Here is a 13070-nt window from a genome sequence, read left to right on the forward strand (position 1 = left end):
TTAGATACACTCCCGATATACAACATGACATAACAAGTGGTCTCAAACTCTTGTGGGAGTATGTAACTCTTCTTAATAAAAAGCCGATAAAAGTGTTGAAAACACTCTTAAATTTGACGAGAATTTAGAGGTGGATTTCACTCATGTTGCCAAATCGGAGGTGTATTTAAGTCAAGTTAATCAAGTAAAATTGTGTTTTTAAGGTTGTCAATAGTTCGGGGATGAAACTAATAATTAGTGCCAAATTTAAGAGTGTTTTCAATATTTTTCTCTCCTTATTATGAATAACAAAGTACTTTGCAACGCTTTTGCTATTTTTTTTATTTATATTTTTTAAAAGAGCTTTGGACCACTTCTCTACGCTATAATCCTCCTTTTCCAATTCCATCGGATTAAATAACTTGTTGGTAATTAGTGCAATGTTAAATACACTTATTTTGATAAACACATTTAAGAAAATATAATAGCATAGCTCAATTTAGTAGCATATAGAAGATTATTATAGAACTACAAAGTGTTACTACAATTTAAGGTTTACATTATTTTAGAAAAAAAGATACAAACTATGCAAGCACTCCATATATATATATAGTGCTTGATAGAGAAACACAACACGTACATTCACATTACTTAATTAATCCAACGTTTTACTAAATCAACTTGTCTCGAAATACAAAGAGAACAGGATTACATATTTAATACAAGAACAACAAAAAGGTTTCAAAAAAGTGATTGCATTTATTCAGATTTGAAAAGAGGTGCTGATCCATTAACCTTCTCCTCCATTCTCAGTTTCTCTCTTCTCTGTCATTATTCACAAGACACAAGTTACATAATTTAGCAGACAAATCCATCTATAAAAGTCATTCTTTATAATAACATTACGTTATAGCAACCAAAAAAGTATCTGAACAAATGATGTTGTTTGTTATAAAGATATTTTATTGTATTTCTTTCTATCGTAAGAAAAAAAAAAGTTGATTTCTTATATGGTTGCTCAACTAATAGTTATTATTTTAGAAAGTCGCATTTCTTCTTGATATTAATTTTTTATTTAACAAAGAATATGACTTTCTGAGATAATAAAATATTAGTTGAGTGACCATCATAGAAATTAACTCAAAAGCCAATGAACATTAGGTTAGATAATTACATTTTTCACGAATTCTTTTTTGTTTCTGAAAAAAAAAGAAATGTTTTATGAATTATATTAAGGTTTTCTTTTTTCTTTTTCTTCAATTTTGTCGTATTATGTAAAAAAAAAAAATGTTATGTTGATACCTTTTCGAAGGCTTCCTTCTGGTATCGATATCCCTGCAACAAACAAACAAAAATATTACTCCTATAGAAAATTTAGAGTTTATGAGTTATAAACTTGCCACTCGACCTATAATCATCATAATTTTTGGGTTCACGATTAAATATTTATACGTTGAACTGACCTTGTCAGTTCCATAGATGTAGTCACAGTAAGTGAAAACTGAAGCAAAGTTACTGTGACAACTTTCCCCAACAAAGTGATGATAATCATGGTATATAGCTCCACCATAAAATGGTATATACTTTGATGGGCTCCATGGAAATTCATACCTACATAATTAAAAATGAATCGCAATGTCACTAAAATTCAAACTCATGACACTATGATAGTAGAATAAAATTAGGTTATACGCACCCGCTATGAGTCTCAATTGCTTCAATTTGTCTCAAGACAAACCAAAGCAAAAATGTAAACATGTGACAAGGAACCAAAAGTGGGCCAAGAAAAGAAGCTAAGCCCAATATAATAATTTCAGCCCAGTGGGCATAAGGTGCTGCAAAACTAATTGGGGCCACATATTCATGATGGACACTGTGGATTTTGTCATAACCCCATTTGTAGTGATGGAGCATTCTGTGAAGCCAATAATTTGCATAATCTTCAACTACAAAATACACAACTAATTGCCAGAATACTTCTGACGCTGATGGCAGGGGCAAACTTGTCCTTATTCCAACCCACTGGACAAAGTACAAAAATTAATAATCACAAACAAAAAAAATTAATTTATTTTGCATGGTGTCAAAGAGAAAATAATATAAAATATTGGGTTGCGTTTAAGGTTCATTGAATTATTATACACTTCAGTGAGAAAGATCTACGTCAATTTAAGACATGCATGGGCTACCTTTGGTGTCCTTATGTTCAACAACATAATAAAAATAAAAAATAGAGTGTAAGAAGTAGTGTTCAGTGTTTTAAAAGATGAGGGGGCGAGGTTTTTACGCATCATGGATCTAGACATAACCCTTGAAACATGGGATGTAAGTTTTATGAATTTACTAGATGTATATTTCATGTATTTTTATTATTATAATTTTATCACTAAGAAAATAAGTAATAAAAGTAATTTTTTACTAATTCTGCAAATAATATTATAATTATTATTTTTTTTAAATGATAATAATCATCGGTTTCCATATCATTACGTCAATAATAAAAAACATAATTTATAAAAAAAAATAAAAAATTAACGTCCAGGTTGTACACTTCCAAGTAAAAGGCTTTCGCGCCAAATTTTAGGACATACACCCTACAGATCTACATTTTTTCTTTACGCCCCATCTTTTTTTTTTTTTTTTTTTTACCGTGGTTTCCGGGCGTCGCTTTGCGAACCCGACTAGCTATACCCACCGGGTCCCGCTGTTTCAAGGCGGGTCCACCACGGTTAGTTCCACGGGGCCCTGGAGACACGGCCGGTTTGTAATGCCTCCAGTGGCCCTGCTGGGGCTCGAACCGGCGACCTGAAGGACTTGTCCCAGGCCTTTACCAGCTGAGCTACCCCTCAGGGTTTTTACGCCCCATCTCAGGACTGATCACATGATGTTGTGTGTTTATTACACCTTTCATTTACGTCCTGAAGCGTTTCTAGCTAGCCCCACCCTGGACTCACATGGTGTTGCGTATTTATTTTGACTTGAAATTGATGGTCTTTGAACCATTCAAAGTGAGATAACTTATTTCGAATAGTTTAAGGGTATTTATTTTAATTTTGATTATTACATATTTCGAAATATTGACACTTTTTTAGTGTAAAATAAGAAAAAATAAAAAGAGTGCATGGATAGATACATACCTCAATGATGGGATATGAAAAAAGTTGCAGAGGACCAACAGCAAATACAAAAGTCATGAGGACTTTTCTGTAACATTCCATCATTTCAGATAAAGTTAATGTAGTTTTGGGTTGAAGCTTGTAAATTTCAAACTTTTTGGACCTTAATAGCTCAATCATAACCATTGGTAAAGGGACCAAACTGTAGAAAATGATCAAAAAGATTGTGTTATGGCAATAGAGATAGAAATCTGATTTATCTGCTGTGTAATTGAACCATAATGTCTCTCCAAATGTCAAATTTCTCCCTAGAGACATAGAAGCCTCTTCAATACTCTCAAAAGGCAACATTTTTTTTTGAAAATGTGATTATTTTTTTCAACAATGTTGGATCTTATACTTGTTTTGTTGATGTTTTTGGTTTGTTTTTCTCTCTCTATGTATATAGAGAGAGAAAGAGAGGGGAAGAGATGAAAAGAAAGAAAGAAAGAGGAAGATGTAGTAATGGAGAAAGGAAAATAGACTTGTTTAAAATTATAGGGATAGAGTGGTGGGGAGAATTATAAGGATTATCATTAGGTGTACTAAAAATGTGGATGTGTAGTGTAAATATTTTAAGGTAGAGATTGTTATGAGATGAATAATAATATTTTCTTTCCGTCTTAATTTATCTGTTTGATTTTGATTTAATATGAATCGAATTAAAAAAATAAATGAAGAAGTTGTTATTTTAAAGATACATAGAATCTATCAAAACTTTATTTAGCTTTGTAGTTTTAAACAGTGGTGGATTCGAAATTTTTTAATTGTGGATGCACAACTATTTTTAATTTAAAGTTGGTACTAACTCAATTCACATATTCATACAAATTACTAGGTTTATTTTATAAATAATAGTGTTGACTCCAAAATGTGATGGGTGCTCAAGCATCCATAAACTAGAATGTGCATTCACTACTGAATTTAAATATGTCATGTGAAGAGTTGAAATTGGAAAATCAATTAAAAAGGAAAGATGCATTTTTTAAAACAAACTTAAAAGTAAAGAATGTAACATGATATATATTACTCTCTTTATGTTGATTTATGTGATGCAAATGAAATTTCAAAAGTTAATAAAAATTTTACAAGTTCTTTTTGATATTTAAGTTATTAATTATTGTGATTTATAATATATTTTACGTATTTTACATAATATCTCTCTCTCCCTTTATCCCAATTTATGTGGTAAATTTTTTATATGATTTTAAATATTTTAAGCTATTAATTATTATAACTTATAATATTTTTTATATAATTTTTAAATCTATATAAAATAATAAAAGACAAGAAAAAAATATTTAAATTACCAAATTACCCTTGACATACAAGCAGACATAGTCCTGCCTACTTGTAGCCTCTTCTACTGAGTAGTAATAAGTGGAGTAACATGCTTTTGAGTAGAAAAATTAAATAACACCCAAGTACATAGTTATACTCTTTTCGTGGTTTTAAAATATGTGGTATTTTTATTTAAGAACCTTCTTTTTAAAATCTTATAAATAAAGAGTGTTTTTACTAATTTATTTATTATCAAAGAAAATCTAATTAGTAATTCTTAATCATATAAACAAGGATAATTTTGAAAGGATCAATTCTTTCTTTAAACACTAAAATATTACTTAGCTAAAAATAAAATAAACAAATTAAAACACCACATAATTAGAACGAAGAAAATAGTAAACAATATATTTAAAATTTTAATTATATTAATGTTGAAATGGTTTAATTTAATTTATTCAAATGAACAAATAAAAAAAATCTACTACTAATATTTGACAAGGAAAGGGAGCAAAGAAAGTAAGAAATAATGAAAGAAAGATTCAAACTTAACTAATAAATAATAATACTACTCATAATAAATAAAGGGAAAAAACGCAATGCCATCAAACTTTTAGAAAAGATTCATTTATGTTATCCGTTAAAAATTTGGCTCATCTATGTCATTGTTGCTAAAGAAAAGACTTCTTCATGACATTTTTTTAACTCCGATTTTGTAAAATCATTTTTTACATCTCGGTTTGACAATTTTTAATTGGAGTTTTTTGATTAAATATACACTTTTTACTTCTTTTTCTTTAAAAACACCAACAACACATGAAGAACATAAACAACTGTCAAATTTTCAACATCTTTAATTCATCACGAAATCATCTTAAATTTCGGCTACATCTCTTTAAAAAAAAAAAACTAAAATTCTAAGATCATTTGTAGAGTTTAAAAAATTCACCCGTATTAAAAAAACATTCCAAAAAATGAAAATTAGTCCCAAAAATTCAAAATATTGCTTTGATTTGTGTTATTGTAGTTGTTTTTTACATTAGATATTTGTCGCCTAGTGTTTTTTGAGTCTACTCAAAATTTCAAATGATTTGAAGTTGTGGAGAAAATTCTACCATTAAAGAATTTGAAGTTTTGAAACTTTAAAGAAATTTCAAGTGGATCTTGTCGCGTTATGTTGAATTTGAGCTCAAAAGATATTGAGTTTTGACATCCAGCTCAGAGGGAAACTACTCTTGAAATTTGCGACGATTTCGTGAAAAATTGAACAAGTTTGAAATTTGGAAATTGTTAATGTGCTTTATGTGTTCTTGGTATTCTTAGTAGAAGCAAAAAATTACATTTGATCCAAAAACACAAATTGAAAAGTGTTAAATCTTATTTGGGGTGTAAAAAATAGTTTTACAAAACTGGAGTTAAAAAAATAACATGAATGAGCCTTTTCTTTAATAGCCAATAAACGAGTCAAACATTTAACGAATAGCATAAATAAACTTTTTCTAAAAATTCGATAACATATTTGAGTCTTTTTTTTATAAATAAATAAATTAAAAGTACCTTGACTGACAAATGGTGAGCAAAATTCGAGGGCCAAAATAGGTCTTTAGCCTTTTTGTCACCTATTCAATTTATTTATTAGATTTTGATTTGATTTGATATGATTTTTTTTTAAAGAATATTTTTATGATCTTAAATTAAAAATATATTAAATGTAAAATATCTTTTAAAATTTTTATGATATTTATTATGATATATGAAAAATTAAAACCAAAAAAATAATTAAAAAATAATAATTAATTTTATATAAAATATGATAAGTAAATTAAAATAGAAAGAAGTAATTTTTTGAACTTGTTTTTTTTATATATTCCTCCCATTTCACTTCTGATATGCATCTTATTTTAATAACATGTGTGGTAGGTAGGATGTGATTAAAGTCTATTTTCTTCGCACAACAAAAGATGCCAAAAAATTTCTTAGTATGAGATTTGCACATGAAATGTTTGATTACTGATCAATAAATAAGTCGAGAATTATAAAGTTTTAAATTTAAATATCATTAAAAAAAAAATTAAGAAAAATGTTAGGTAATTTATTTGATAGACAGAATCATTTGTTATTAGTTGGAGGATGCACTATCTCGTGAAATAGTTCATTATCAAGAAACACCGGAGAGAAGACTTCTCATCAAAATATTTTTTTATTTCTCATTTAGTATTTGATTTTTGTATTAGAGTTTGATTAATTTGAATTCGCACCGCATAAGATTCCTTCAAAGGAAGTACTCTCTCCCCAAAACAGTTGCATATCCAAGACTCAAAATTAAAATATCTTATTAACGAAAGATAACTTCATCCGCTACACCATATTCTCTTTTTTATAACCTTATAACAAAATGTATAAAAAGTAGAGAATCCTTTTGTGGCCACACCGTGCTATAAAGATTAATAAATATATAAGTATTTTTCTCCATTTTTTAAATATTTTTTTTTATCCTCCCTAAGAGCTCCCACCCCTTTTTACTCCTTTGGTGACTCAAATTCACAACATTCGGGTTGAAAGTGAGGGGTGCTTACCATCCGAGCAACTCCCTCTCGTCAAGTGTTTTTCCCCATTCATTTTTGTTTTGTCAATTTTTTTATTTTACGAGAATTAAATTGATTAATCTTTAAAATTAAATTATTTCAATTTGGAGTTTGGATTATCGAAAATTAAAAAAAAAAATACACTATAAGTTGTAATCAATTTGAAGTTTGGATGATCGAATTTTTTTTTTTTTAAAATACACTATAAGTTGTAATTATTTTTGTATTAACATGATGGATAAAACATATCTTAAAATGTTGATTAAAATTTCTACAGTTTAACTATCAAAAAACAAAATATAGAGTACGCTTCACGTCCTCATAAGTTTTATACCTTTTGTGGTCACACAATAGCCCCTCATATAGTGTAGTGTGGTTGGACTTTGGAGAGATGGGATAGCGTAATTATATATACGTTAGAACAAATATTTTATGAAATTATTTTACTTCACCTTCTTTTCTGTATGAAATACCTTTCACTATTTTAATAAAATAAGATAATTTTGAAATTAAACAATACTTATTATTAAATATAAAAATAAAATTATTTAATAAAATATATATCCAAAATTATTATCCTTATTTCATTAATCAAAAGACTTCCTCGAGTTTTAAATCAGTAGCAACTATTTAAGTCTTCTTGTACACAATTTTGTGAGGATAAAACAGAAATTACTCAAATTAGTACATTATTAACAAAACAAATATAATACTACTAGCAATAGTTTCCATCTTATCATTTTGGGACTAACTTATTGTAAACCAAATAACTCACAATTTAATACTCTTTACATTTATTTTTATTTGTCATACTTAAATTTGATATGTTCATTAAAAAAAAGACATAATTAATTTACCACACAATTCTAATTAATTGATTTAATATTAAATTTTAGAAAATAAGTAATCAATACTAAAAAATAATTATCGTAATTTGAATGAAAGTGAAAGATGAACCATATACTTATTTTTTATGAATAACTGACATTAGTAAATGTTGTCCGTCCACGATGCAATTATTTCACCAAAAATGATGTGTTTGTTTACGATTTTATTTTTTATTTTATTGGTATTTTAATCGACTGTCTTATCTCACAAATTGATGAATACGAACTCCCTTCGTTTAGCAATAGTTGTCAGCTATACTATTTTGAAATGTCCTACAATACTTATTCACTTTATGAAAGTTTTTAATAATTTTACACTTAGTTTTAAACTTATTTTTATAATTAATTATAATCATTTTTCAAGATATTATATTTAAAGAATAACATAGTAAAATTATCCTTTATTTATATTTTTTTAAATATGCAAAGTTAATAATGAACCAATATTATTGAACAAAGAGAGGTATTTTTTAAAATTCATAAATTTATGAAATAATTTTTTTTTTTACAATTAAGGTGAATTACATGAGGCACTGAGTTTTTTGTCAAGTTAGTGTCAGAGTTACACAAGATTCGACAAGATTCCCTTCTTGATTTTTGCTTCTATTTTAGTTGAGAAAGTTACACGTAATTTTGTTCAAATTTTTTTATTTATAGTCTTTAAATTTTTTTACCAATAAACATTAAATGAGAATAAAATAATCAATTTATTTTAAACTTTAAAATAATAAATAATTTAAATAAGTATTTTTTTAAATCACGTCATCACGATACATTATTTTAAAAGGAAGAGTGTAGCATAAATCACGTGTTTAATTCACGCCATCCACAAAATTTCGGTCCATTTGCATACCTTAAATTACTAAATTACCCTAATTTATAGAGTGTTTGGTAGTTGAATAAGATTTGTGTTATTCATTATTAATTTTGGTATAATTTATTTTATGTTTAGTATGTAAACTTATTCATGTATGAAATTAATATTATGTTTTGATGAAAATTTAAAAATATGTGTAACTACTACATGTCTGTATTATTAATTATTTTATGGGGAAAAATGAAACAACTAATACATAAATAACTTATTCATGCATAACTAATACTTCCTCCGCTTATCAATATTTATTCACTATATTAAAAATAGTTGTCCAACAATACTTGTTCAGTTTAAAAAATCAAGAGTAATTTACCTTTTGTGTCTATTTTACCTTGGCTATTTATTATCTAACACATTTTTCAAAACATTAAATTTAGTAAAGTCTATTATTTATTATTTTTAAGTGGTGTGTCAAACAATAATGGACAACTATTATTGGACAAAAGTAATTCTTGCATAAAATAATACATAAATTTCACTCATAACTCATAAGTCATAACTAATCTTTATTTTATTAATATTCGCATAACTCTAACCGGCCACCAAACGACCTTAAGTGTCCATTAAAATTTAAAGACTGGCTAATTAATAATTCATTTGTCCCTAATTATTTGTCCACTTTTGAATTGACACACCTATTAAGAAAACAATAATTGATATAGTGAGTTTACCATTTTACCCCTATTAATTATGAAGTGGATGAATTAAAAACTAGTTCTACCATTTTCAAAGTAATTATTTGAGGGTATAATGGGTAAATTTTTTTTGTTCTATCTTGATTTATCAAAATGGACAAGTAATTAAGGACAACTAAAAAAGAAAATGTGGATATGTAATTAGGACAGAGGGAGTATTTGATTTGTCTGATTAGAGCACGAGGAACCACGTGGCTTGATATCAAGGGAAAATTTACATAAAACTGTCCCTCTGGTCAAACTAATTACCTAAATTTGTTCAAATACTTGTTAATTAATTAATAGAATACCCATTAGGCTATCAAATATTGGGATTACCCAGATATCTCCTCGGTTTGCACACTCGAGCAGTGCTTTTTTTTTTAGCCTTTCATTTATTGTTTTTGTTTGTTCATTTGTTATTTTTGTCTTTATCTCGTTTATTATTTTTGTTTTTTTTTATCTCCTTTTATTGTAAGACAAATTGGTATCAACTAAACAATATAATTTTTATTTTTAGTATAAAACAATCATTTTGAGATAGGTAAAATAATGTCATCCTTTTTCTAGAAAAAAATTTGAGTTATTTAGATTGATAACTAACGACAAAACAAAATTAATTCTTTTTAATTGTATTCATACATCCTATTTGATAAAAGATGAGAAAACAAAACAAAGCATCAATAGAGTTTTAAAAATGATATGGAACAAATACAATATTCTAGAATTTAGAAGAAACAAATTGCAAATAACTTGAACTCACCTATCTTATCCCATTTAAAAATTAAAAAATTCAAGTTTTGTCCTATCCCATGGTTATTTCCTTACTTTGTTTCATTAAGCTAGTGTTTGGCAGTAGATTCTCAAATATTTTTAGTAAATTATTTTTGAGTGAAGTTTCATCATATGTTTAATCATAGATTTTGAGAAAAATATGATTTATACTCATGAATTTTAAAAATTATTAAACAGACCTTTAAGTTTATATTGTCATTTTATAATGAACGTGTTCAGAAAAAATAACCTTATAACATAATTGATAACAATCAACAACAAAATAATAACTATATGAGCAAGAACAATATATTAAACGTATACTCAAACTTGTCACTGATGCGAGATGAATTATAACCCATTAAAAATAAATTGTTCTTTTTTTGCCACATTTTATATAGATAGCAGAGAAGAATAGTTATTAGTTATTAATCGAGTAATTTGGTAGATAAATATTAGATGGAATTAATAAAGGGGTGTTTTTTTATAAAAATAGAATTTGGGGTAATTTTTAAAAATTCTCAAGTATTAAAACTTAGGCCCAAATACTAGCTTTTTCTAATATTTGAAAATTTGGAATATTTAACAAATATATTTGTCAAGTAATAATAAGTTGTATCCAAACACTATTTTCCTAACTTTTTTCCAAATATATTTGGGGTCAAACGGTCCTAAGAGTTTGTCCTACTGATTCCGTCTTAATTGTCGTTCCTAATTATTCATGAATATATTTCAATTAGAGCCCTAAAAGTGATTAACTAGTAGAGTATGTACTATGTAGCAGTATTATTTTTACAGAATAGAGGAGACGAGTTTAAAAGATAATTTAGGCTAATATTTAGCCACGTAAACTCTTTTGTTTTATTCGGCTAATCAGAGATTAATTCAACTTATGCAAATAGGGGTAGTAATCCAAGTGTATTAGAAATGACCAAAAAATTGAATTAAATTTGTTCACTTTTTTTCTCCTAATTAAAATGATCTTTAACACACTAAAAATAGTTTAAGAATATCCTTCTTCTATCTATTTAATTAAATTTTAATACTATTTTTCAACTTAAAATTGCCCTTCATAAACGAAACAATTATTATATATAAAACTTAATTAAATTTTAATAAAACACGTAGACTTTATTTATTGATCTACTTAACGTTAGTATTTTATACTATGATTACTAGATATATAGGTGTTATTAATTAATGAAATATATCTTTTAGGATCTATTTTGTTTATTCGGTTGGGATGTTAACTAATCTATATTAATTTTTAATAAAAAGAAATAGTATAAGCTAGGCCAAGTTGGTTTGACAATGCATTTTAAATTAAAATAATTTTTTTCTCTCTCTCTCTTCATAAATGTTAATTTAGTCCTCCATCAAGTGTAATTAAGGGATCCCTAATAATTAACGTAGCACCGGACCAACGTAGTGTTAATGTGAGTCTTTTTTTTTGTTTTGTAATAAAATAATTTCTCAAAAAGAATATTAGCAGTAAGGGCGTGTTTGTTAGGAGAAAAATGTTTATTTAGGAAAATAAGTGGAGTAACTTGTTTTTTCTATTTTTAATAAAAATAAGTCATTTTTTTTATTTTTAAGTTATTGTTTTTCTAGATAAAATAACTTCAAAAATTTTTACCAATAGAAAATGAAAAATATTTTGCTCCACCAAAGACATATTTAATTGATAATTCCAAATTTTCGTTATTAGAATTTGGGTTAGACACATTTAATTGATTATATTTTTTCGTAAAACATATTTAATATTTATTCAATAATATGTGGTTTTTGTCTCTTCGATTGTGAAATTTTACAAATTTAATAAATAATTAAATGCTAAACCATTCAATTATCAATGTATATGTTAAGTCACAAGTGTATATGAAAATATTGTTACTCTATATTTGAAGTAATATAATTTTAAATAAGTAAATATAGCAAACCAGAGGACAAATTGTTTTAAATTTAAATGTAAGTTCTTGTTTTAAATTAATGTTGATAATTCGGAATATCTTTTCACTATAATTTGTGTTGCATTATACTTTGTAAAAGTGTCTTTGAAAAGACTTTTTAACTTGAAGTAAATGAAACTTTTTCTTGATTTACAAAAGAAAAGTGATTTCTGAGGAGTAGTTGATTTGACGAAGCTTTGATTACTGAAACAATTAACAGCACCAATCTGTCACTTTTCATGATTAAGATTTTTTTTTGTTTTTAAAGTTAAAATAATATTAAAAAATTGGTCAAGTTCGTATTTAACCATGAATATAATTTTGAATTTTGAATTTTGAATTTTTATTTTTAACTTTTTGTTAGTAATTTAGAGTGAAAATACTATTTTATTACTAGTTTTTAATTCTTGAAAATTCTAGAACCCAACTCTACTAGATTAATTAATCATGAAAAGTGTATATTTAAGTTGGAGATGGCATACCTAAGTTGATGACTTGATGTGTATATTTAAGAACATGACATGCATATAAAATGTATTTTTTTGGCTTCTCATTTAGTGCCTGAATCCGCATTAGAGTTCCGATTTGAATTGCGCATTGCAGAACTTATTTGAGGTGAAATATATTGGTGTTTATGCATTTTATTATTAAAATAAAATATTAAGTGCATATGTTAGTGTGTATAAATTGTGGTAGAAGATGACTATTGGTTCTTGTAACTTATATGACCATTAATTCAAGTAACTCTCGTGGTCATTAGTTTCTTGTAACTCATATGACCATTAGTGTCTTGTAACTTATGTAACATTTATCTACCCACATTGCTACTCCTCTTCGACCCATCGATTATATGAAACACTTCTTCACCTATAAATAGTGGTGTTTCATCCTTTATGAAGTATCCCAAGA

At 26.6% G+C, this 13070-nt stretch overlaps 1 protein-coding gene across 1 annotated transcript; it reads right to left on the minus strand.

Moving 5' to 3' along the window:
- Positions 1-517: 517 nt before the first annotated feature.
- LOC125815439 (methylsterol monooxygenase 1-1-like) lies at positions 518-3648 on the minus strand. Its single transcript, XM_049494908.1, has 5 exons — positions 3117-3648; positions 1676-2001; positions 1443-1590; positions 1282-1314; positions 518-804 (listed from the first exon to the last, which is right to left on the minus strand). The coding sequence occupies exons 1-5, from the start codon at positions 3444-3446 to the stop codon at positions 739-741; spliced, it is 903 nt and encodes a 300-aa protein (XP_049350865.1). The 5' UTR covers positions 3447-3648; the 3' UTR covers positions 518-738.
- Between the last annotated feature and the right edge of the window lie 9422 nt (positions 3649-13070).

Source organism: Solanum verrucosum, unplaced genomic scaffold (assembly GCF_900185275.1).
Source record: "Solanum verrucosum unplaced genomic scaffold, falcon-dt-bn FXZP01000261.1, whole genome shotgun sequence".
NCBI classification, from domain to species: Eukaryota; Viridiplantae; Streptophyta; class Magnoliopsida; order Solanales; family Solanaceae; genus Solanum; species Solanum verrucosum.

Excerpts from the sequence above, each read along its gene's own strand:
- LOC125815439 (XM_049494908.1), bottom strand. The coding sequence starts at position 3,446 with ATGTTGCCTTTTGAGAGTATTGAAGAGGCTTCTATGTCTCTAGGGAGA. Across the intron at positions 2,002-3,116 it reads TTTCATATCCCATCATTGAG|TGGGTTGGAATAAGGACAAG; the intron begins GTATGTATCTAT and ends TACTTTGTCCAG. Across the intron at positions 805-1,281 it reads AGAAGGAAGCCTTCGAAAAG|AGAAGAGAGAAACTGAGAAT; the intron begins GTATCAACATAA and ends GAATAATGACAG.